The sequence below is a fragment of the Salminus brasiliensis genome, chromosome 7 (genome assembly GCF_030463535.1).
Source record: "Salminus brasiliensis chromosome 7, fSalBra1.hap2, whole genome shotgun sequence".
NCBI lineage: Eukaryota > Metazoa > Chordata > Actinopteri > Characiformes > Bryconidae > Salminus > Salminus brasiliensis.
In genome coordinates, this window is record NC_132884.1 from 32,068,077 (window position 1) to 32,095,016 (window position 26,940).

Here is a 26,940-nt window from a genome sequence, read left to right on the forward strand (position 1 = left end):
TGCTTCCACAAACGGAACAGAAAAAAAAACATAGAAGCATTCTATCTAGAACCATCTATAGAAGATTTCCCCACCTGTTTGAATAGTTCAAAAGCTGTGTAACCAGGTAAATAACTATTTAAGCACCCAAAGGGTTCCTTGAGTAGAACCATGGTATTTTCTGAGGAACCATTGAAGAACCCTTTAATTAAGGGTGTATATATTGAAACACATTTTGAAAGACCCTTTAACTGCACACATAACAATTTAAGCATCCAAAGGGTTCTATGAGTAGTCTATATAGAACCTGACATGTACTAAGGAGCCTTTAAAGAACCCTGTACTTAAGAATGTATACAGAACCATTTTGGAAGAACCAAAGGGTTATTTGAGTAATCTTTATAGACCATGTCCTTTTTAAAAGTACCCTTTACTTAAGGTTGTATATAGAACCATTTTTGGAAGAACCCTTTAACCAGGCGAATAGCCATTTAGGCATTCGAAGGGTTCTTTGAGTAGAACCATGGTCTTTTCTGAGGAACCATTGAAGAACCCTTTACTTAAGGGTGTATACAGAACTACTTTTTAAAGAACCCTTTAACCAGGCAAATGACCAAAGGGTTCTAGTCTGTACCGAACCTGACCTGTACTAAAGAGCCTTTGAAGAACCCTGTACTTAAGTGTATAACCATTTGGGAAGAACCCTTTAACCAGGCAAATAGCCCTTTAAACATCCAAGCCTAAGTATTGTTTTGGACGTGTCTATTAGGAGATGATACATCAGTACGGATGGGTATCAATGTTGGTCTGGAGAGAAAATCAGAGGGGTGGAAAACTGAACCTGATCCGGTCCTCTAACGAACCTGGCCTGAAACAGCCACACACTCACACTGTGCGGTGCTACATTATTAGCTGTGGGGTAGTTGAGTGGTTGACTAGTTTGGGCTCGAGGGCCTATTTTTAGATGCTCATCTTAAGTGCAGTGTTTCACATACGCTCGGCATCAGGCCATACTCAGGATTTCAATATCAGAAAATGAAAAGTGGCACCGGACCAGCTCTAGGGCTCAGCAGTTAGAGCGCTGGGCCATTAATAACAGGGTTGTGGGTTCGATTCTCGGGCTCAGCAAGCTGCCACTGTTGGGCCTTTGTTGGGCCCAGTGCTCCCCGGGCACTGGAGTTGGCTGCCCACCGCTCTGGGTGTGTGTGTGTACTCACTGCCCCTAATTCACTAGTGTGTGTTCACTACCACAGATGGGTTAAATGCAGAGGACACATTTCGCTGTACAGTGACAAATACAGTGCACCTTACCTTAGTTTTGAGGTTGTAGGTTTTGAGGTGACCACAAAGCTGTCAGAGTACATAAATAAATAAAAAATCATTAAAAATAAAAATAAATAAATATATATATAGTTACAGATGAAGCGGAATGAAAATAAGGGCTGTGGATTTCCTTCAGTCTGTGTGAACGTGCAGAACAGCAGGAGGCGCTAAAGTGCAGCCTAGCGCATTAGCCCACTGTCCATTCTCTCCTCCTCTTTGGTCACCGAGGGGTTAAATCTCTGAGCAAACAGTGGAAGAAGGCTCTACACAGACGGCTGTTTGAGGCTATCAGCCTACAGCCAGCTTCAGGAATTAGACGTTTTAGGCTACGTGTAATGGGAAATTAGCGAACAGGCATGTTGGGCTCTAGTGAGCTTCTCCTCGCGCTGTGAGAGGGCTGCTGCTGCCGGTGCCGCTGCCGCTGCCGCTGCTTCTCGCCCTCCAGCCGGCTCTGGGCACGATGCCGGAGAGTACCGGGAGAAAGGCGACCGGGCTTCGAAAAGAGACGACTGAGAATAGTGTGTTCCGGACTAGTAAGTGCTTCCCGGAGATGGCCCCGGTGAAATAACCTCTGCAGGTGGCCAAGGCCAAAGAGCAGCCCTGTCCCATGTCTTCAGCGAGGGTCCAGCACGAAAGAGGACAACATGAGAAGAGTCAGTCGGCTGATTCTTGCCATGTGTTTGGGCTCCTTTGTTATGGTCATATTCTACTTCCAAAGTAACCTGAAGACAGGTAAGTTCCTCCATCTCATTTGTTCACCTGGGCTCTCCTGTGTGTGTGTCCTCATGAACACCGGTACAGGTCACTCAGGCTGAACTGGGCTGAAGTACATCTGTGGCCTCCTCCTGTTCCTTGAGATCCTGAACCCTAAGGAGACCCTGGGTATGATTTTGATGGGGGCAGTTGTTCTCTGTTATTTGATTTTTACTCAGTGTGGATGATGTGGTACAACACTGTGACACTGTGACATCTCCTCAATACCCTTGAACCCTGTTTCTCATAGAGCTGAATGGACTGGAATGGACCGAATGCAGAGTCATATTTGGAAAAGGCTTTCAACCTGTCATTCAGGGCAGGAGGCATCCAATCAGTCTCTTTACCTCTGCTGTTAACGGAATTACTATACATCTATCAGCCATAACATTAAAACCACCTGCCTTGTATTGGGTACACCCACCCATGTTCTCTGACCCATCAAGGCATGGATTCCACAAGCCGGCACCTTTTTGTTTTTTTTTAGCAGTTTGTGCTACAGTAGCTCTTTTTTTGGGACCAGACCAGACAGGCTAGTCTACGCTCTCGATATGCGCATCAGTGAGTCTTGGCTGCCCACGACCCTGCCGCCAGTTCAGCAGTTGTCCCTTTCTCTGAGCACTTTTGGTAGATACTGACCACTGCATACTGACAACATCTTGCAAGTCCTGGCTGCCGTTTTGGGCCCTGTCATTTAGCCCAGTTTTTTTTTTAACCCTGGTCCTGGAGGCCCTCTGCCCTGCACTTTTTAGTGAGTGTTTTCCCTGCTCCCACCACCCCTGATCCAACTAATCAGCTCATTAACAGCCCATTATTGAGTTAAAGTGGGTGTGTTAAAGCTAGTTTAGCCCTTGTCGAAGTCTATCAGATTCTTACGCTCCTTACCTGTTTTTTCTGCTTCCAACACATCAACTTCAAGAGCTTACTGTTCACTTGCTGCCTAATATATCCCACCTCTTGAGGGCTGAAATTGTAATAATCAGTGTTATTCACTTCACGTCAGTGGCTTTAATGTAATGGCTGGTCAGTGTTCATTTTGTGAATTTGGGTCTTTTTGTAATGCATTCAATGGATACATATCAGTCTGCTCAGAAACCTATAATCAGGACCACACTATTCTGCTGGCAGATAGTCTACTTTTTTCCTTAAGGAAAAAGTAAGTAAAGACTCGTAGGCTTCACATTGGGTTTGTGTTTGCTCTGCTTGTCTTTTCCACACTTTGCTGATCTTTATGCCAACATTTAAATAGCAAGGTAAGTTAATAAAGGAGTGGGATATCAAAGGTGAAGCTTACTGCTGGGGCCATTAATGGCCTATGTTTTTCCTTGAGTGATGCATCACTGACAAAGTAAGATGTGTGTCGGATCCTGTTCTCTTCATGTTCAGCAGAGTGGACTGAATTGGATCTGCCAGCGCCACAGAGGAGCATTTCCCATATAGAGGCTGCTGAGGGTGGAGCTCATTATAATTAGCCTGGAGCTGCTCTTGCCCTGGTCTTGTGTGTGTGTATATATATATATATATATATATATATATATATATACACACACACACACACACACACACACATATATATGTGTATATATACACACATGTATATACTAAACTCTGTTACACTGAGGCATTTGAGCAAACTAACAATTTACCCATTACAGCCTTTACTCCTTGGCGTGTAATTCTTCTGTTTCTGAGCACTGACTGGTGTGTCTGAGTGCTGACTTTGCTCTCTCTTTTCCCCTCACCCCTCTCCCTCCTGCAGTCAGATCCATCTCGTACAATGAGAGCTTTCAAATATAAGGGGGGGAAAAAATGGTTTTGCCAGGAGTGCAGGTATGCAGCATTTTTGGGCACAGAGGCAGCCAAAATGTATAAGTAATGAGCATGTGTCTAAATGATGACTCTGTTCTTACTGCTCTGAGTAAATTTTGGACTAAGTAGGCGTAGATGCTAGGACAAGCCTCAGAGCATCATTATGTAGCAATTTAAATTTAAAATAGCAGCTTCATAATCATTGCGATGCTCCACTTGTTATGGGGAGAATGGTGCAAAAGACCTCTTGTGAGAACTGCGGAACACTGCAAAGCCAAGTCCACATTACTCCATCACTCCATGTGATACCTCTCGCTGCAGATGCTCTTTCTGTATCTCTTAGCTAATCGACAATTTCATGTTTAGAGCTGTCCATTCGGAGGGGCTCATAGCGAGATTTGGGTTTACAACAGTGTGCTGTAAGAGAATTACACTCCCCACCCGTAAGGGGAGCCCAGGAGCAATACCAATTCTCTTAATGCTGCTTTAAGTTGATCTATCGCTTATAAATCTGCACAATTAATCAAATTGCCACAGGTTTGGTGCTTGCAAGCCCCCTGCCCACCTCCTTCAAAACATGCATGCCTTTTGAGCCTGAGATTCAAATAATGAATTTGATTATATTATTTAAATACTGTTTTTAAAATATAAATAATATCTGAACATGCCTAGACCTTTCCCAAGCCCCTCCATTTTTATTTTGTCCTCCAACCACTGATTAGAACCTATTGCTAGCTGCATTGTCAGTCAGCCAAGATTGGAATCTGAGGTTGGAAGTTCTCTAATGTTCAATTTCCAAGCAAGCAATCTGCAAATGTATTATTACCTGTTTATACAGTACATACATTACGTAGACAAAAGTATTGGGACACCTGCTCATTCTTGGTTTCTTCTGAAATCAACCAACACCATCAAGCACTAACCATCATTCCAGAGAACACATTTCCACTGCTCCACAGATCAAAGCTGAGGGGTTTTATACCCCTCATGTTCATCTTTATCTGCTCCAGAGAGTCCTATTCTACTGGCAGTGCTTCTCTACAGGGACTAGATAAGCTGTGTGTGTGCATACATTCATTTGAAGTGGAGGGGGGGGGGGTCCAAAAACATTTGGACATAGTGTATATATAGATAGTGTATATACAGTATATATATCTTACTTTAGATTGAGCTCTTTCTTTGATTACATGTTGTTTAAATGGACAACTGATGAGGATGAGATCAGATAAGATGAAATTAAGATACGATGAAATTAAAAATGATATTATTTATATATGCTGCCTAATAGACAATAGTGGCAATGTGCTGGTATGTGTAATGTGTTCATGTAGCCCACACTTCCACAGCTTTAAGCTAGCATGTGCTTTCTCCAAGTCACATGAAGTGAACCACCACATCTGTATGAACTACCGCTAATGTAATGTCATTGGACAGCTGAGGAGAACAATAACCGCCAGTTCTGTTACATCAGCTAACAGATGCCCAGAGAAAGCAAGGCCAATTGTGCTCTCTGGGGTCAACGCTTACACCACCTGGGAGCTGAGAAAACAGACCACTCAAGTCTTGTGAAAAGAAAAGGACGTCTTTCTCTCCTTGCTTGAATGATATCTTTTGTAATTACACGCACAAATAATCAAGCATGCTTTATAGCATATTTCATCATTCCTGTTACAATGGCCAGGGTTCTGTATTCATCTTATTTTCCATTAACCATTTTTGTTCATTTGGGCTAGAACTACTGGTGTGACAGAGGATCGGAGTGTTGTGGGGCACCAGTTAATATGTGGTATGTGATTAAAGGTGCTAAATTTTAAATATCCACCCAAATGTCCATACATCTGCTCTTACTGTTTTGTAAAGGGGAAGCCATTACTGGAACATCCTTACCCAGAGAATGAAGCTCCGGTAGAGCAAACGCATCATGTGCTTGTGAGGCTGATTGGGTGTTTTAAATGTAGCACCTTGAACCGTAGGTCATCTTCTTTGGAAGGGGGTGGATATAAGTTATATGGTGCCCCACAAAACATTGATCTTTTTGTGTTGTGTTGGAAAACTAGTTAGCTCTGCTCTAAATAGCTTTAAATAATGTTAAACAGCCTGTTGGCAGGTTGGGTTAGCATAGCTAGCTACGATGATCAGTGTTCACAGCAGTAGCCCGTGAAATGACTGTAAATTCTACATAAAGGTGGAAGAAGCAAACTCTTATAAATGGGAGTGGCAAAATAAGGTGGGTGACAGCATACCTTCCATTACACCAGTAGCACAAAAGGTTGTGAGCTACTCGTGAAAGTAAAACTACAAGTATCACTTGCTTTCATAAAACTAACGTTAAGTGTGTGCAGCCTTTCCTTTCTGACAGGAGACTGACTTTGGCACAGCAGGAACGCAACAGTCAGTGAGTTTCCTCTGTCCTCGCTCTAACCCTCCACAATGAGACTAATCCATCCATGTGCTGTGTCATTAACACAGCCAGGGATCAGGGTAGTGCTACATCACTGGGTGCACTGTCTACACTTCAGTAGGCTTGGGGTTTCTTGCTTTGTCCCAAGAGAATAAGCAATATAAAGAACATTGTTGTGGTGATATGCCACACAGCCAGGCCAGAACACACCCTAGCACTCTGTGGTCTCGGAGATAGCCAGTGCGACACTTTTGGAAAGGGAAGTAAATAGCAATTCATTGTAAAGGACAATGTAAAAGAGGTTGCCTACGTGGCATTGGTTTTTTTTCTGGGGTGTGTACGCTGAGGTTCTTTGGGGGGGTTGAGGTTAAGTTGAGATCATTCAAAAATTTGTATTAAATTCTTTCAGTAAAATAATGTTAGTTTGAATGTTGATAAATGTCTAAAATTATTTTAACATGGTGTTCATGTGACAAAACAACCTGAACAGCTGTAGGCACACAAAGGCCCGGATTTGAGGGAGCTCTGAGTAATTACATCCTGAAGCTTCCAGGCTGAACCCTGTCCCACCATGACCCGCTCTTCTACTCTCTACCCTTTCAAAGTTAGTGTGGCAAAAGGTGCCAGGAGGTCCTCTGAGGAACCTCTCCATGGATTGTCTTCTACAGAGACTCTACAGAGTATATCAGATGTGGCTTATGTCTTGTACCAGTTAAAGGTAAACTATTTGGACAAAAGTATTGGGACACCTGCTCATTCATTGTTTGTTCTGAAATAAAATGAATTGAAAATAGTTAATCCTGCTTTTGTTACGAAGATTTAGGAGCATTGCTGTGAGGATTTGAATGCATTTAGCGACAGGAGCGTTAGTGAGGTCAGGGTGTTGAATGATCACCATCCCAACTCATCCTAAAAAATATTGGATGGAGCAGCTGTATTCATCATTTCAGAGAACACAGTTTCACTGCTCCACAGCTTAATGCTGGGAGCTACCCCTCTAGCCCATACCTGGCATTAGGCATGGTGCCTATAGGTTCATGTTTATCCCAGAGTCATATTATATGTGGAGCTCTACAGGAACTAGACAAACTGTGAGTGTGCATTTGCACATCTGTGACAGCAATGGGTGCCACTTAAGGTAGCTGAATGCATTGATGAGAAGGCGTGTCCATAAACATTTTACAAATGGGTCTTTTTAGGGCTGCCCTTTGTGATTTATACTGCTGTATTGGGATTTGCTGTACTGTGTGTATTGAAACACATTGGAGTATCTGTAATGACACCATTGAGGACTGGTCTGGCATTTTGGTCAAAATAATTCTAATTTGTTTGATCATGTGATTTCTGCAATATCAACACTTTATTAACAAGCAATATATTGTGTAGCTCTAAACCCTCTATAAAAAATGCTATGTCTGAAGGTGTGCCTATAATCCATGATTTTGAATTCCCTGGCATTGTAGAGCTTCTCAAACTGGAGTTTGAGCTGCTTTACAGAATGTTGGCAAATCATATTCAGTGTGTGTAAATCATGGCGACTTTTCTTAAGGATCGAATTATTGTAAAGTTCACCAATGACGACACACACATTTGGCTCCTGGCTCTGGTGTTATTTGCCTCTGCTGTTTCCAGATGCTCTCAGTTGGCTACACATTTCAAGCATTTAAGAAAATAGATTTATACTTGTTGTAATGGAACACATCCCATCCAGGAGCTCGAAGCAAATTGCACAACTGCACTCAGCAGACAAAAAGAAGCCTGACTTTAGTGGGTCTGTTTCTGAATCTTAAGATGGGTCATGCTGACCTCACTGGAACATGTGGATTTCTCTGGAGCACCTGTTAGTGATTTACAATCTGAACCGCTGTAGCCAAAACCTGGACTGCAACAGACCTTCAATTCTGAGCCACCAAAACTCATAGACCTCTAGCATTACGTTAAGATGGAAGAAATGAAAATATTGTAAACAGTTTTAATAGGTTTTGTTTTAGTTGTTAGAGTTAAAGCAGATTTACGGGTGAAAGAAAAAGAGAGTGAACCTATTTGGAATGCTATGATTTCTTCACTGATGAGTAATAAAATGTGGTCGCAATTGTAGTGCAGTCTACCTAAACTAATAACACATGAACAGTTATACGTGTTTTTATTGGATCACATTGAGTAAACAGTCACAGTGCAGAAAAAGTAAGCGAGAATGTAATAACCTGCAAATCCCTTTTTGGCAGCACTTCCCTCATACAAACATTTCTGTATTACATCTTCTGAGGTCTTCTGAATGTTGTGTGTGTCAAGGCATGGTTCACACCTTCAATCAGTTGTTGGAAAGAACTGATTTGTCAGTAATCAGGCCTTGTGTTCCTTTATTTAATGGGCAAAGCACCTGTGAAATCAGTGCTTCCAATCTCATCCCATTAATTGAAATACCCTTTGCCATTTAGCTCTTGGAGAAGTCATTAACACAGAGGTTCACTTACCTTTTTTCACCTGCACTGTGGATGTTTACTGTGTGTGTTTTCAAAAAGACAGTGAGCAGCACAACACAACAGTTTGTGTGTTAGTAATTGAGTTAGATTGTGTGTCCATAATTGTGATGTAGGTAACAATCAGAGCATATTTTATTAGTAATTAATGCAGAAATCCAGATATTCTGAGGGGTTAACTTACTTTTCCTTGCAACTGTAACATTAACTCTGTGTAACCTTAAAATCTTCATTATTGTAGTTCTCCTTAAAAAAGAGGTACACAGTGACCAGTTGGCAGCCTCTCTTTTTGACAGCCTTGCAATTTTGACCATTTGCTGGACAAAAGTGTGTGGCAGCAAGCCAAAGTATATAATTACAAGAAGGTCTAGTACCTTTGTGTACATTATATATTTTCATTCCCTTGAACACCAACCTACCGTGGTAATAGATTTATGCTGCCTTTTTTCATAAAATAAGCTGGTCAACAATCTTAACCAGCTTGAACTGGCCAACGTTTTTTTCAGCCGGGAATCAGTCTTTTTTTTTTTACTGTGTAGTAAAGTTAAAGTGAGCCTGAGAATTTGAGTCCATTAGGACAAATAGAGATGATCACTTGGCAGCTTCATAATATGATAATACAATAATGTAGCCACTCTGTAGACACGAAGCCTGCATCAGCAAAATGCTTCTATACAACTTTAAGCTAGCCTTCAAGAGTTTTAGTAGACTTCACATTTTAGTCCCTACTTGGCTCACTTGGAACAGCGAGTGAGCAGGTACTAAAACAGGGCCCAGTTTCAGGTACCAGGTACCAAATTTGCCTAATGGCAAAGCAAAAATGCAAAGTAGAGTCGAATAGAGTAGTGTAGCTGTAAAACTTTATGGGTTGTTTTTTTACTGACATGGACCAGTCTTGCTCTGTATTGCATTGCCAGTGGTGATTCACCATTGAAACGCCTTTTCAGTGAAGGCTTAGGTGTAATCTGGGTCTGGGACGCCAGCCCGAAAAGCCTCAAGCATTCAAAATGAGTAGAAAATAAAAAGCCCCTCTTTTTTGGCCCCTCTTTTGCTGCAGTACTTTGCTGGAGGTAACCACAAAGACTAAAACAACTTCCTGAAGAAGCCAAATGTCTTTTCAGTCCGAATGCTTAATGGCCTAGGGGCATACAGTGTAAGGAGCAGTCCTCAGCTAGTTGAACCGAGCCCTTCCCTCCCTGAGGGTCTCTGTACAGAGCGGCCTTCAGCGCGGCTACAGGGACCTGCATTATCCCTTCCAAACTCCAGAGAAAGACAAGAAGAAGTGAGGATAGAAAGGCGAAGGTCACAGTTTGAATTCTTGAGAAACTGAAGCCAGAGTGTCTCAGCTTGGAACACATGGTTCAGTGACTAAGCTGGAGGCCTAAGGGACCTGAAGGGAGAAAAAAATAACTTAAACAAATTAACTAAAAAACATCAGCAATAAAGAAAAACACCACTTCCAGATGCAGAAGAGGAGGAATATTTTAGCCAAGGTTAAACACTCGAGGAAAATTTCCCCACCTGGGAAATAATGCAGCAGTTAGCTCACACACGTGCACACACACAGTGCTGCTATTCAGCCTCACAGGCCTGCGTTTGTGCTGTGTGTTTGTTCCTTTGCAGCAGCGCTGTAGAACTGCTTGGTCAGGGAATCTATAGATAGCATGGACTCTACCTGGGCCGGGTGCTGCGGAGATCTGGGTGTAGTTCCTTCATTGCTGAAGTGTTTGAATCATGCTCACACTCTGAATCCTCAATGGGAAACATTAGGGGTTGTGAATTAGGTAGGGTGTATATAGAATTTACAGCTTGGTTCGGTTCGGTTCGCAAAAATGAGCATCTGAGTCACTCTCTCTACACGCCGCAGCGATAGGGTGAGAGACTACAGAGAAGAAGGTGGAGAGGTTGGGGGGAGCAGACAAGACCACAGTTATCATAGCAATACTCCTAGACCACTACAATTCCCACAAAACCATGCAAATCCAATGTCTTACAGCTTAAGGTTGCCGGGTGGCATGAACGCACGCTTGTGAAAATACTGTATTTACCCTAATAGCACGTACCATGTACATTTTGTGAAATAAACACTGTGGCCCTGCAGCATTGATGAATAGTAGTAAAGGTTTATCCTGAAACCCAAAAGGAAAAACACTGTTATCTGCTGTGTATCTGTGCTAATAGTTGCTACTATATGCTAATGCGATCTTTGCGGTTCTATTACTCAGTACTTAATGGGGGAATTCCACTGATTTTCTTTTTCATAATTTCGCCTTATTATTAATTAAATGTCAGTATCAAAGTAGTTGAATAATATGTTTCACAATACTGTATCAATTCTCAAAAACACAATCACATTTTAATATTTAAAAAATTGTATATACAGAGATTTATATCAGACAGCGGTTTATTCTTCGTTGTATTAAAACCCTGACCGCTGTATTTGCAATTTATCCTATTGCTTACAGTATCGCAAAATCACAATCATATATTGAATAGTAACTCCTGTATCATGATGCATATAGTATCGCCAGCCTCTTGCCAATAAACAACCCTATTAAACAACATCATTCAGGGTGATTTGATGTTGAATGCTCTAGGAACATTTTCCAAGTCTGAATTATTCAGTGGTGATAAGAACTACTCATCTGAAGCATTCAATACCTCTACAAATGGGATACAATATGCTTTTCTACAATATGCTACAATATGGTTTTGAAGAATCTGTCCCTACTAATGCATTTTGACTGCATTATGAGTGTATTGTAAGCAATTACTGAGTATCTTTAAATGTCTTAAATATGAAATATTATGATATAAAATTTTGACCATATCGCCTAGCCTTCATTTTAGGGCAAAGTAGTACCAAAGAAACCCACTATTTTGTATTATTGGAGCCTTATGTATAAAACACAGCTACATGTAGTGTCATAGGTTTTTATAGATAGCAAATAGAATGACTTTTTTGCACTGTAATCATCAAAATCCTGGTACTGTTGTACTTATTGTCTTGTACTTACACTTCTAGTCGTTAATCCAATTAAAACGTTTTATTTTCTTGAGTATAAGTTTAGGCCTGTCTCACTTCCATACACACCACATACAGAGGATGACCACTGTTCTGCTGGTTCTGTGGCTCAGATTCACCTTAAACTGCCAGCCCCATTCAGTCTTTCATATTTAAATTCATGAAGTTGGATTTTTTTACATTCTGACCCACAGTAAGCCCACATAAGATAAGATAAGATCATCCTTTATTAGTCCCACAGTGGGGAAATTCTCAACATTACTGCATGATGTATCCTAGACTGTTTACTGTTCACCCAGCATTTCTCATTCTGTCCTTCTAGTCTAGCTATCTCTCAGATTGGAGTATGTTATTTCAGAACATTTGAGGAAGTCATGTGAAGGCTGCATTAATAGGATGATCTGTTGTCGGAGAGGAACTGAATGCTCGGATTTATTCTTGCAGATGCTGTTCTGTGTGGGCCTAGGGTGTGAAGTGTTAACTTTCTGTTGGTTTCTGGAAGTTTGAATTTTAAGCAGAGCGGGTGATGCAGTTAACTGTCCAGGTTTCAATTCCTCACCGCTATAACTTAAAAATAACAAATAACTAGAGCTGGACAATATGACAATATTTTATCGTATCGTGATAAATTGTGTTATCGTGGTACACAATATGCTTTTATGAGTTTATCGTGAAGATCATCAGTGCTTAAAGAACACTGATTAACTGCACGTTTCATTACAAAGAGTGCAATCAGTCTTAATTAATTCAATAGAGAGAAGCACATTTTATGTAAAAAATCACAGTACTCAGTGTGGGAGACTATTTGGATAGCAGCTGTTTTTAATTTTACGCTGTTGGTGCATTTTGTCTACATGGCAACATATTGCAATAATTATTGTATATTGTACAAAATGTCTTTAATTATTGTGATATAAAATAATTCCATATTGCCCAGCTCTACAAATAACACAGTTTTCATGTCACTACTGAGTAGATAAAGCTGAGATGTGAAGATGTTAAATAGGAAATCTGTGGAACCTGGTGCACCCCCCCCCCCCCCCCTCTCTCTCTCTCTCTCGCTCTCTGACTGCTACTGGTATGGAGAGTGTGAGTGGGTTCACTGTTCACAGACAGCAGCATACTGCATAGAGCCAAGTCTCACTGGAGCGTGGAGAACGCCACACACACACAGACACACACACACACACCCTCAAAGAGAATCAGCTTCCCTTCACTTTCCTCACTTTGATATTCACCTCTCCACCTGCACTCTGTCACCCTCACACAGGTTTTTAATAAAGTCTCTAATTGTTTTGTAAATCAAATGAAAGTCAGTATTTGCTTATAAACAGGTCATCCCACGCTAAATTACACAAAACTAGGCAGGTCACATAAATCTATTAAATTCATGTATCCATTTAATATCAGAGAGATCAATGTTTAGTACTGTTTGAGTACTGCTTTGAAACGTTGTTTCAGTGTTGCATCATGAAATTACAGATTAAAATTACATTTATTCACACTTGTCAAAAATGTAAAGGATGTTATAAACTCTAAACCAAACCTCTAACGAATCAATTACATCTTTAAATTTAAAAATGTATTTACAAGTACAAAGTTGTGGATTTAATGTTAAAAAAAGAATTTCTCTGCTTTCAGTTCGCTTCATGCATTTGTTATCAATAGCTACAGCTTTTCAGGGTTGAGAGACTACAGTGTTAGTCATAATATTATTTTTATATTATAATATAATGCATTTTTATTGGATTTAAATGTTATATTTTTGAGCTCAGTTCAGTCAGCAATAAGCAATATTTAGGATGCCATAGGAAGTTAAGAGGATAAAAAAAATCTTAATTAAAAACTACTTGGATTGCATTTTTTTTGTATGTATATGTATATTTAATGCTCGCATGAATTACATATTCTGTTTTTGCTGTGTTTTGTTGTTGTTTTTCATGGTCCATATGGTCCTGCCTATGGGTGCTTCTATATTGTGTAACTGTTTGTCTTTAAATAGGTGCCTGGCACAGCAGCCGGTCTGATAGGCTTTGTGGCTTAAGAACAGGTGTATATTTAGCGGTAGTTTTAAGAGGTGACAAATATTGCCACTCTCAGGGATTTACATAGATTGCTTGAGATAATAATGACAAGTATAGAACACTTGTTCATTGTTATTAAGGTTATGTAGACTAGGAATGTACCAATGCATTTCTTTTTGCCTATGATCCTTAATGCTGAGTGATTGGCCAATTTCGATCTGATCTTTCTGCTTTTATTAATAATACAGCCACACAATGACAATTTTTTGTGTTTCATATCTTAAAATACAGTCTGACTGACCTCCCTGAAGTTCAGTCACTTCATGTGTGATGTTTTTGTGAATAGGTTCAGACTCTGATCATCATTTCTTGTCGACTACTGATGTGAAATAATTGATCATTTATTTTTATAATTTATTTTATAGTGTAGTTAATGATTATTATGGATAAATGCTTAAATGATGTTTAGTGCTGGTTTAATAGCAGCATATTAACCAGCATCTTAGGCCTCTGGCTAAAGTCTGGCTATGTCCAGATGAGTTCTGGCCTAACAGTGGAAGTAGATACAAGGCCAGTTCAGAGCAAGGACACGAATACATTTCCTCAGGCCCCACTCCATCAAACCTCAACCCAGCCCTCCCAGTGCTACAACCCACTCCTTGTAAGCAAGCGATACCAGGAGGCCGACAAAGATTGGCTGGTATGGAAGGAATGTAGGCAGTGTCTCGTTGGGTTTATGAAAGAGAGAGGGAGAGGTTTGACTGAATGGTATATGGATATACAGGGAGGGGTCAGTTAAAGCTCTTAACCCATTGACCCTCTCAGAATAGGGGTGTTGTTTTAGGATTAGGGTTAGAGTTCACATTAGCTAAGATAATATAAACTGCGAGGAACCTGATCCCAGGTCATTACCTGGGCTTCAGCTGGGTGTCTGTATGAATATGGACCCTGTTTTCACCTCGTATCTATCCTCACTTTCCCATTCTGCCTTAATGGACTTAAAGAACTTTGACGTTTTAATGTAACAGCAACTTTGATTTAATCACAGTCATTTGAAGATGCTAAATAGTAGGTTTACTGTCTGACATTTTCAAAGAGGTTTAACGCAAAATTGTGTAGCATTTTTATCCTAAACTAAAAGCTTCAAAATCACTGTGAGGCTTCACTGATCTGTAATGGGGAAAATAGCATCGCTGCCCTTACTGCTCCTGGCTCGGCATGCTACTAACTGCAGTATATGGCTTTTAAGAAGTGGGCAGGATAACACTCGTGAGAACTGCATAACGCTGCATAACCGAGATCATATTTATATCAAATTCTGTAGCATTACTGTACCACCTCAGTGCCTTCTTTCAGACTTCTTTCAGGTTAAAAAACCATTCTGTATCTCTCAGCTGGTCCAAAAAAACATGTCATTTAGTGGTGGCCCAGGAGCAAGAAATGCCAATTTTCCAAATTGTTGCTTAAATTGCCGATATTCGCCACATCAAGTTAATTTTATGTTTAAGCTAATTGGCACCATTCCTAATGCAAGTCGTGTTCTAGAGGGGTATGAAGTGTGTTCACTGGAATGATGGTTGGTGCTCCATTCAGTACTTTTGAAAGAGTTGGGGTTGAGATGGGGTAGTGATCATCCAACATCCTGGCCCTCACTAACGCGCTTGTGACTGAATGCAATCATATCTATAATCTAGTAGAAAGTCTTTCCTGGACAGTAGAGACAGTTATTCCAACAAAAGCATTATAACTTTTTTCAGTATCCTTGATATCAGAGGAAACAATGACAGTCCCAATAGCTTTGTCCAGATCGTGTACTTTCTTGGCCCTGCTGAGCTGCATTCAAAATAAAACTGGGAGCATCCTCGGTCATCGTCATCACTCAGCTTTTTATTTGAATTTTCTGTTCTGTCTCAAGTGGTGCAGCAGGTACATGCTGGTGCCTAAGTTTAACTGCTTCACCATTTAAGGTGGAACAGAAAGTTCCAATAAGAAGCCAGCACACAAGAGGCCAAAAGGACAGGCAGTACATAGCCTCTTAAACTCCAGGATGTTTATTACGTCAGAAGGATTGTAAACTCATAACTTATTGGAGTATGGAATGAAATCTGGATCTGCTGACAGTTCCATGACTTTAAAGAGGTTCAAAGAAATTTACATTTGAGAAATAGGACAACAATCATCACTGCCATATTGTATGTATGTAAGAATTACAGTTCAAAGCAAAAAATCCAGCTCTTTGAAAGGGAGACTCATTTAACATGAGTGAATCCATTTAATTCCTCCTTTCTAGAAAGTTCTGCTGATCCTCTACACCTGTGGTCTCTAACCCTGCTCCTGTAGAGCTAACTTCACTCAGACACAGACTTTGAATCCAACCCTAATCCACCCTACCTGTCCCTAGTAATTGCTGCCTTCAGAAGTCTTTGGTTGGCTGAAAGTGCATTAAAATTTGGCTGGAGTCGAAACCTGCAGGATGGTAGCTCTCCAGGAGGTGGGCTGGAGACCTCTGCTCTACAAGATTTTAAAGATACAGGCTGGAACCTGATCCTGAATCTTTAGGCCATCTGCTCTCCATCAACCTTTATTTGGAAAAAGAGAACACTGTTAACGATGGAGTGTGGTTACAGATGAGAACTCTGGGAATAGTAGATGTTATCTAAATTGTTCTAAGGGTTTCGAACTGACAAATAAACCCAATGGCTGCTGATGATATCTCTGGCATTACAGTTATCCAAACCAAGGCCTTATAGGAGAAATGTAGTCGAAGCAAAACGACAAAAGAAGTGGAAGCTGCTTAGTACATGAGATCATGAACCTCCAGCCTCCTTTTAAAGAAGTTAAATTCTTTACCAAAGTCTTTGCCTGAAAGCAATTAAAATTCTGCCATAAACTAAAGTCTTGCCTCAACCCACATTTGCACACAGCTGTATCTGTAACCATCAGGCTACTGGTGGACATTGAAATTGCCAGTCTTCTACGGCTTCATCCCTTCACACAAACTGAAAGTGGGTTTTGTTCAACCCATTAAAGTCTGTATGTAAGCTCACACTTCACACTTTCACTCTAATAACTACATTCCTGCCATATTTAACATCATTTTCTTTGGCCCTAAAATAGAACCCAGTGGGACAAACCAAATGGTTACCAAGTAATTCTGCATTAGGATTAAAAACTGAATTATAAACCTATGATTCAATACATTCAACCAGATATTGGGGGGTAGGTGTATTTAATAACTACAGCATATTGCAGACTAATCAAGAAATGCTGATGACATTCAGGACATTGACATTCAGGAGTGTAATTAGGCAGCATAATCACCAGTCCCGATATTGGAACAAGCACACAGCTGCTCATAAGACTGATTTGCTTTAGTATTGGAACTTGGTTTGGAATGACAGAGATTTCTGATACTGACTATTATTGGTTTACATCGGCCAGTATGAATAAAACAAGTACTATAAAACAAGGACATTTCAGTACCTAGTGCTAATTCCCACACATACAGTGCACACACATTCAGATATTCAGAGCTATTCAGAGATATGTTTTTATTTACACTAAGCAAAAAACGTAGGACCTAAAGAAGATGACGCTGAACTCATTTGTGAGCCATTACCTGTATGTCCATTCTGGCTGTTGAAATGAAATGAGACTTATTTGTGTGTTTGTCATCACCTGTTTACAAAAGCTTTCCTGACCCATCTGGTCCTGTGTGTCCTTGTTTACGCAACGCTTCAGTGTTGTTCATTTGTAACATGGGCTTTTTGTGCTTTTATTCAGCATCCTCACAAGGCAGTGAGCAGGCAAGAGGTTCCAGGAAGTCTGTCAGGAGCCCACTCCAAACCCTCTACGCTACTGACCCTGTGAGTAGCCATCAATCAGCACTAGCACTACATATAACACTTCATCAACTGCCATGTGAGCTGGTGGTGTAAAAAATGTATTCCCATAGCGATATAAAGAGAAAACACACAGAGTGGAAAAGAAATATACATAACCAACACGGCAAAGACATTTCCATGCTGTCAGAGGAGCACTGCTGTTCTACAACTTGCTGTAAAAAGAGAAGTGAACAAATATGATTCAAACTTCAATATGGCTTTGTTTCCCAAAAAGGTCAGAGAGTTGCTGAATTGTGAGTAGATGTTTGCCTCAAAATGATAATAATTACAAAAGTGTAAACTGGGATTTAAAAAATATGCAATTTTATTTTACTGACAAAAACAGATTACTTGGGGGTTACATACCAGTACACACCCGTAGCCTAATACTTGTTGATGCACCTTTGTCTACAATTACAGCTTTATGACATCCTGGTAAAGAAGCTACGAGCTTGGCAGACTTGTTTCTGGACATTTTTGCCCATTCCTCTTGGCATATTCTTGCAAGCTCCATCAGGTTGGGTGGGGAGCCCCGGTACACAGCCATTTTCAGCTCCTTTCACAGATGGTCAATTGGATTCAGGTCTGGGCTTTGGCTGGGCCACTCAAGGACATTCACAAACTTTCTCTAAAGACACTCATTTGTTCTTTTGGCTGTGTGCTTCGGGTCGTTGTCATGTTGGAAGGTAAACCCTTCGCCCCAATCTGAGGTCCAGAGTGCTCTGGAGCAGGTTTTCTTCAAGAATCGATCAATCAACTGCATCCATCTATGCCTCCATCAGGACTAGTCATCCCGGTCCTGCTGCTGAAAAAACATCCCCACATCATGATGCTGCTGCCATCATGCTTACACTGTAGGGCTGGCATTAGCCAGGTGATGAGCTGGGCCTGGTTTCCTCTAGATGAGACTCTTGGTATTCAAGCCTCAAAGTTCAATTTCAGTCAGACAAGAGAATCTGGCTACGCTACAATGAAAGTGTGATTTGTGGAGTGCTGCCTGGATGATTGATCTTCTAATGTTAGTCTGTAAGTCTGTAAACAGTAATAATACAGAGAAGTGTACATTTTTATTAATAAGCACGCTTCTGTTTACTTAATTTCACTCCTAATAACATGCCTTAAACTAGAGGCACCTGCACTATTGCATATAACTGTATCTTTGACTTTGAGAGGAACTGACTGATTTTGAAGTACATTTAAATGAAAGATGCACCAATTGATCGCCAATAATTTAGCAATTTTACCTTAAAATAACAGCTTCAAAATCATTTTGATGGTACACTGTAATTGAGAGAATGTCGTAATTGGGTAGGAGTGGCAGCAAGCATTTTCTTCCTCTCAAAGTTAAGTTATTTTATAACTCCAGTTAGAACTGAACCATAAGGGGGCGCTCAAAGCGTAATTTGTATTTACACCAGTGGTGTGAAATTGAATTAGCATAATTTATCCAGTAGCAAAAAATACCAATTCTTGCATACTGCAGTTTTAACTAAACAGAAGACGAAAGAAGTCTTATTTTCCATTTCAAGATGCAATCACTTGGAATTTTAGGAGTTTCATATTTGCTAAATTATAGTACTCTTTGCTTTGTGGCTTGGTTCCCCTCTTCCCTGTGTCCCTTTCAGTCTTTTCCATTGCTGCCATTTTCCATTGTTTCACATACGGAACAAACCTTTGCAGTATTGCAGTAAATATTGCAGTTCACACTGCTGAGGAAGAAAGAAAGTTCTTTGCCCTGAAGAATGAATATTTACACAAAATCTGTAAAAAGGCATGTGCTGTACCGAGCAAAGGTTTTAGGAATAAAAGTGTCTCTTTATACCAGCAGTAAGTTTTTATTTACTCAATAAAACACTGCTATAAGAATTAATACACTAAACATTCATACCAAAAGCAGTGGTTTTACATCACCGTGTTCATTAGAACATATCCAAAGCTCTCCTCATGAGGGTCTAGAGTTATTCATAGTTATCATCCAACACCTGTTTGGGTAAATCAGTGCTTAATGATGTTAATCAGATGAGCTGGTGATGGGATTGAACACATCCACATCCAGGAGAAACCTGGAACCAAGCTTTGTTTTTCAAACATTATCAAATAATTTCTTCAAAATGAGAAATGATTGGTCATTTTACTGCACATGTTTACAAGTAAATTCTTATATGGTGCTTAAAACCTCAGCACAGCACTGTATGTTACAAGAGCCTTACAAGAAACCAGTGGGAGAGTAGCAGAGTGAGCTGTACGCCCAACCTGTTTTGACTTAAGCCCTTCAACACAGGGGAAAACCACAAACTCCATAAGACAAAACATGTCTCAAGGCTAATGATAGACTGCAGTGGTTTTCACTGCTTTGGTGCTGTTAATGCGTATAATTTAAGGACTGCGCCACCACACAGAGGCCTGCAGTGGAGTTATAACAGGGTACGATGAGCGCATTATTAATATAAGAAGTCCACCGGCAATCTAGGCTGCAGCCACACGACACAGTTTAGCTTACCAAATGTTTTCAGTTTACTGTGGCACAGATGGCCAGTCAGAGAGCAAAGGCCTCAGGATGATTTTCATGTCTCTGTTTAGGACAGTTAAATAACCGCTCACAGAGTATAACTGGCACTCATACACGTCTGACTCAGTGGGTAAATGGAAAACTACTCCGAGCTGGACTTTATTAGAACGCACAAACACCAAGTGCTCCACTGTGGTGTGGGAGAGCAAGGTTTTGGCTGTGTGGCCGAGCTGTTAAAGAGCCAGAAAATGTGTTTTAAACTTGCTGTTCATTTTATGAATCCAAATAAAACAGCTCTCACATTATCAGACTTTGCACGGTTCATATTCTCATACAATTCACAGTGTCATTTTCTTGTTCTGCATATTTTATTGTATTGTGTGTATTTACTGTTCTCTAGGCACAGTTTTACTGTGTGCTCCAGTAAACACAGCCATTTGTGTGTTTCATTCCTCTGTATACTTGTTTAGGGTTGGGATGACTAAGCTCTTAAGTCTTGCTGTTGAATATATGCAGGTGATATTTTCTGTTACTACACAATATCTTCTAATGAATGCAATCGAAATACTTTCAATTGTACCCATTGCTGACACGGATGTGCAAATGCACACACAGTTTGTCTAGTCCCTATAGAGAAGTACTGCCAATAGAATAGGACTCTCTGGAGCAGATAAACCTATACATACTCCATGCCCAAATGCCAGGTGGGTTCTAGATGTGTTTAACACCCCCCAGCATTAAGCTACGGAGCAGGGGAACTGTGTTCTCAGGAATGATGGTTGGTGCTCCATCCATTACTTTTGGGATGCGTTGGGGAGTTGGGGGTGTGGTGCGATGGTGATCATCCGACATTCTGACCTCACTAACGCTCGTCGCTGAATGCAATCAAATCCTCACAGCAATGCTCCAGTGTCTAGTAGAAAGCCCTCGTACCTTGACAGTAGAGACAGAGAGTACGCCAACTAAAGCAGGAGAAGCTCCTTTTTTAAATAACCTTGGTTTCGGAAGAAACCACGAATTAGCAGGTGTCCCAATACTTTTGTTCATGTAGTGGAGGTTCATTAGGAGAGCTCCTAAGATTTTACATGTGAGTACACAGCTTTCACCACTGTTTGCTCACTGGTAGTGATTTTAGCCCTGGGTTTTGTGGATTTGGGAAGAAAACTGTTTCTTTTTTTAATATACAAGAAACAGTGGGCACTGATTAAAATACATTTCAGTCATTTACTATTATTATTATTAATTATTATTTTTATTTACTATTTATAATAATAGGCTATTATTATACTATCTAATCTGTTTATTTACTGACTTTTGAGGTTAGGTAGTAGGACCACCATTCAGTCATTATATGTCCAGCAGTTTGTAAACACTTGCTCATCTAATGTTTCCTCCATTGCTGTTGGATGATTAGTTCTGGACCATGAAAAAGGTTTATTCTGCTTTTGTTGGAGTAACGGTCTCTACTGTCCAGGGAAAAAGCTTTCTACTAGATTTTGGAGCATTGCCATGATGATTTGACTGCATTTAGTGATGAGAGCATTAGTAAGCTGGAGAGTGCACCATCATTCCAGAGAACATAGTTCCACTGCTCCACAGCTCAATGTTGGGAGGCTTTATACCCCTCTAACCCACACCTGGCATTAGTTGTATAGGCAATACTTCTCTACATCTCACACACAGACAAGCTCTGTATGTGCATGTATACACATCTGTGTCGGCAATGGGTGCAACTTCCAGAAACTGAATGCAATAATTAGAAGGGAAATATAGTGTGTTGGATAGGTCCACGGCCCAGTGTAGGGGAGCTCGATTCGGCTGGCCATGCTCCATTTCTATGGAGCTGTGTGCACTCAGGTGAATGCTGTGTTAAAATGAAGGTGATTGGATCAGAAGTCAGTTGACCCAACATGTGATTTATTAATGCTCTATATATCAAATATTGGTGAAAAATAAACAATACGGTGCAAATATAGATATTTCATGGAAATGAGAATGTTCCTTTTGTAACAGGCAGCAACATTTTTTGCATGCCCTGCAATAGAACTATTGCATGTGACAACACTGATGAAACTGTTTATCGTCCAGCCCTAGTCAGTGTGTGTGTGTGTGTGTGTGTATATATATATATATATATATATATATATATGTATAAGATAGATAGAGAGAGAGAGAGAGAGAGACCTCTTCAGTTCTCTGTAACCTTTCAGTGTAATTTCTTTTTTCAGATGGACCCGTCCCCCTTGCACCTCATGCACCAGGCCAGGCGCGAGCACCTGCAAGACGCGTGCCGCTCGCACACGCGCAAGCGTCGCGTACTGATCCCGGATGACCTGAAGCACGTGATCGTTGACGACCTCCACGGCCTGCTCTACTGCTACGTGCCCAAAGTGGCATGCACCAATTGGAAGCGCGTGCTACTGGTGCTCACGGGCGAGTCGGGTCCCCTTCACGACCCCCTGCAGATCCCCGCCAACGAGGCGCACACGCCGGGCCGCCTGCGCTCGCTCTCCGAGTACTCTGCGCCGGAGATCAACCGGCGCCTGCGCGCCTACCTGAAGTTCCTGTTCGTGCGCGAGCCCTTCGAGCGGCTCGTGTCAGCTTACCGCAACAAGTTCACGCGCAGCTACAACACGGCCTTCCACCGTCGCTACGGCACGCGCATCATCCGCAAGCACCGGCTTGAGCCGCGGCCGGAAGCGCTCGAGCGCGGTGACGACGTCTCCTTCGCCGAGTTCGTGCGCTACCTCGTGGACCCGGGCACGCGACGCGAGGAGCCCTTTAACGAGCACTGGGAGCGCGCGCACACGCTCTGCCACCCGTGCCTCATCGGCTACGACGTAGTGGGCAAGTACGAGACGCTGCACGAGGACGCGGCCTACGTGCTGCGGCTGGCGGGCGTCGACGATCACGTGAGCTTCCCCAGCTCGGCTGGGAGCGCGCGCACCACAGGAGATATGGCCGCCGACTTCTTTAAGAGCATCAGCCCGGAGTACCAGAAGAAGCTGTATGACCTGTACAACATGGACTTCCTGCTGTTCAACTACTCCACACCTGCGTACCTGCAGCTCACATGAGGCCTGGAGCCTCTCACGTGTCTCACTCGGACTCGGACAGAGACGTAGTTAGGGTTGATGTTTTGGTGTCCTGAGCTCATCCATGAACAGCAGTTGTGCTTCCAGAGAAACGGACTCATCCACTGAGCTTTAAGTTATAAAGAGCTTTTATTGCCACACTTGTGGTGAAAGTTTGGCTTCTGATGAACCCTTCTAGGCCTGGTTTCTTCCATTTGAGAGCTGAGAGAACATTAGGCAGTTTACACCTGGCATTAACATGCGTTGTTGGTGATCAGATCACATTCAGATTTCACAGTGTAAACACCCCACCCCCCCGGACGCATTGTGTTTTCCAGATTATGATCAGATCACCTAAACCACATTCAGAGATGGTCGGAGCTGGATCTCGTCCACATTTAACACAAGTATAAATGGAATCAGTCATGCAAGTTTCGACAGTAATCTCTGTCGCCCTTTTAATGTGTGCACACAGAGACGCTTATCCTTATTTACGGGTAGATGAGAGCGGTATTACAGAATTTGTTCCCATGCGTTTTTAAAGTGTCATTTGCATTTTATAATAGAGCCATTTCATGATGTACGCATTGGTATGGGTAAAATCGAATCTCCTCCGTTCACACTGGAGATGCATTGTTACTGGAGATTAATTTACGTGTAAACAGAAAGTAGATCCAGAGAATGCTTGTTAATGCTAGGTGTAAACAGGCCCCAATTGTCTCTGCAAAACCCTCAGTTAGATGCCAAACTGCACAACTGAATGAAAAAATCAAGGTAACCTTGAGTGGTGGTGGTCCTCAGCTGGGAACCTTTGTTGTGAAACCTTTGTCTTTTTTTAAATGCAAAAATATGGACATTTGATCATTTGAGCTTTGACAATATTAAGAGATGGAAGTAATATAACTAACCCATACATCTGAAACAACTTCTTCTAAAATTGCGGCTGCTCGGACAGCCTGACCTGGACATGCTTGCAGTTGCACCGGCTGATTTTTAATTACTCAGATATTTTTTTAAAATCCCTTCCCAGACTCCTATCCATCTAGAACCTTCTTTCTGGAGGCCTTTTAGAGAGCCCTTTGATCTCACCATGGAGATACCAATCACTTCAACTACACTAGATGGACAAAATATTTGGGACTCCTGCTCATTCATCGGTTCTTCCAAAATGATTGAACTCGGCAAGAAAAGCACTTTTCGGGTCAGTATATTGGATGATTACCACTCCACCTCATAGTCAACTCCCATCTCATCCCAGAAGTACTGAATGAAGCATCATCATTCCAGGGAATGTTCATCTGCTCCAGAGAGTCACATTGTATTGCCAGTGCTTCTCTACATGGACTAGACAAGCTGTGTGTGTGGCTGTCCACAAACTTTTGTACATATAGTGTATCAAGAGCAAACCAAACTAGAATCCTCTCTAACCATGTTCTAATCTTCTGCAGCTGATGTGCTGCACCTGATTCTATTTTTAGACATCTGGAGTAGTGATACATGTGGGGGTGTTCTATGTGTTTAGGTATATTACCTCCATCTCTCATTATGGTTCAAATAAAGATCAGATGTCCATCTGTTTATAAGTGTTAAAAAACAATTTTATTCACATGACTGTTAATGGCAAATGCTGCATATGGAGTTGTTTGCTATTGTTCTTAGTCTGTTAAGAAAGTGTTTTGATTATCATTGAGCTGATTTGCTTCTCTAGAAACTCTTTGTTCTGTCTAACTGTTGGCCTTATCATCCAAAGATCTCACAGCTGCCTGTGGCAAGGAGTTCAAGGGAGCATAATTGATCTCGCTCTCTGGCAGAAAGGACAGCTCCAAGGTTGCATGATTGGTATTTAAAATATTTTTCAGTCAAGCATTTCTTCATAAACTGTCCAAAGCATAGAATTATATCCAAAGTATTACATCAAATATACAAAAGAAATGCTTTATACATGCAAGTTTAACATGCTGCCCTAATGAAAGGATATGACTAAAACGTGTGCATGCATCAAACACTGTGAGCAGGATCTAGTCTACATCTAGGTAACTGCATCCGTCTTGAGTATCAGAATTATATCTAGAAAAGGCCAAACCACCTACAAATACAAGTGTAAACACACCCAATATCTAAAACAGATCCAGATCCGATTACTTAAACCACTTCAGGAGGTGGTCTGCAAAAGACTTGAGACCCTCCCAGTACAACCTGAACACCAGTAATTGCTGCGCAACAAGTCATTTTGCATATTTCATCTCAGATTTCTGACTAACTGGAGACACATTTGACCACCAAGTGTAAATGCATGTAACCAAAATGTAAAAAGGATACATAAGTACTAGTCACATAAAATGACCAGGTGTAAACGGGGGCTAGGAGTGTGGCCTTTTCTGATGAGAACCAGGCATGGAGTAAAATTTATATCAGTACATATTTTGATTTTGCAAAATCTGGCAACGTGTAGATGCCTCCTCCAAGCTGAGCAGTTGTCCAGTAAGGTTGAAAAAATGTGGTGGTTGGTTTCATGACACTTGGAGGGATCACATGCTAACCTCTAACCAAAAAAAAAGCTATAGTAATTGGACACAACTAAACAACTTGGGGGAACTTTGGCTTTTTACCCTTGTTTATGTTCTTGCTATTAAGTGCAATTAAAAATGAACATTTCATTCTCTCCTCCCACCACCCCACCCATCATCTAAAGAAAATACTTGGCTAGCTTGGAGCACATTCTCTCTACTACCTGTATCCCAATATCGTGGTCAACTGAGGTTTTCTAATATGCCAATATTGTTGGTTATGAAACTGTTGCAAGTTTTAGTAATGGTTTGTGACCGTGCCATGTGATGAACAGCTTGGTGAAGATTAGGCTGGAGATTATCTGCCACGCTCACTTTCTTATTTTCTTTCAATTTGCATTACCAGCACACACTAAAGGAGAGACATAATCAGTAAAAGCTACCAGAGATTTGCTTCAGGATGACTTCTTAGTAGGGTGCAGTTGTAGGCCACAGTCATGCTTCTCTTGGATTCACAGTGGAGATCTACAGTTCACAGCTAGGTGAATGTACAAAGCCTGAGCTGGAACAAGTGCGTTCAAGTGGAAACTGAATGTTCTTCAGTGCTCACCCTGGCTGTCAGGAGCTTAACAGTATTTAGAGGGGAGTTCAAGAGTTCTTGCAAGTGCTCTTTATATTTTCTTTGATTTCTGTCAGTGCCTTGAGGTTGTATGGGACCAGAAAACATGGAGCAGAATAATTACTTTGACAGAACACTGTTAGAAAAGCTGACACTCCCGTCACTACACTCCAGGGCATGGGACTCCTTAAAGAGATTAGTCATTTATTATGGAGGTTTAAGGTTAGTGAACCACTGTACTGCTCAGTGTAGACTCAACATTCAGCAGCTCTGTAATTACAGATCAACTCAAATAAACCAGGCAAAGCAGACTTGTGTGGATTGTTTGGGGAAGAACCCAGTCAGAATTCCTACCTTCCCTATGAAGTAAACCCAATACCTTTAAAAGTCACTGTGGGGTAAAAATCTCTCCTATTAATCTTCATTTACTCCCCCCTCCCACTTTCACACCATTTAAAAACAATTTCATTCAGTGACCTGTTCAAAGTGAAGGGAAATGATTGAATAGCACAGCAAAATTGTCTCAACGTTGAAATAATTGTTGGGCCAGCAG

The 26,940-nt window shown here is 41.2% G+C and overlaps 1 protein-coding gene across 2 annotated transcripts; it reads left to right on the forward strand.

Annotated features, from left to right (window-relative positions):
* The first annotated feature begins 1,558 nt into the window (after window positions 1-1,558).
* Window positions 1,559-26,768, forward strand: LOC140560279 (carbohydrate sulfotransferase 11-like). 2 transcript variants are annotated; one of them, XM_072684616.1, is made up of 3 exons: window positions 1,559-2,034; window positions 17,578-17,660; window positions 22,416-26,768. In XM_072684616.1, the coding sequence occupies exons 1-3, from the start codon at window positions 1,947-1,949 to the stop codon at window positions 23,262-23,264; spliced, it is 1,020 nt and encodes a 339-aa protein (XP_072540717.1). In that variant the 5' UTR covers window positions 1,559-1,946; the 3' UTR covers window positions 23,265-26,768. The 2 variants fall into 2 exon arrangements, with proteins under 2 accessions (XP_072540717.1, XP_072540718.1); XM_072684617.1 differs by having other exon boundaries at window positions 1,559-1,835.
* Window positions 26,769-26,940: the final 172 nt, after the last annotated feature.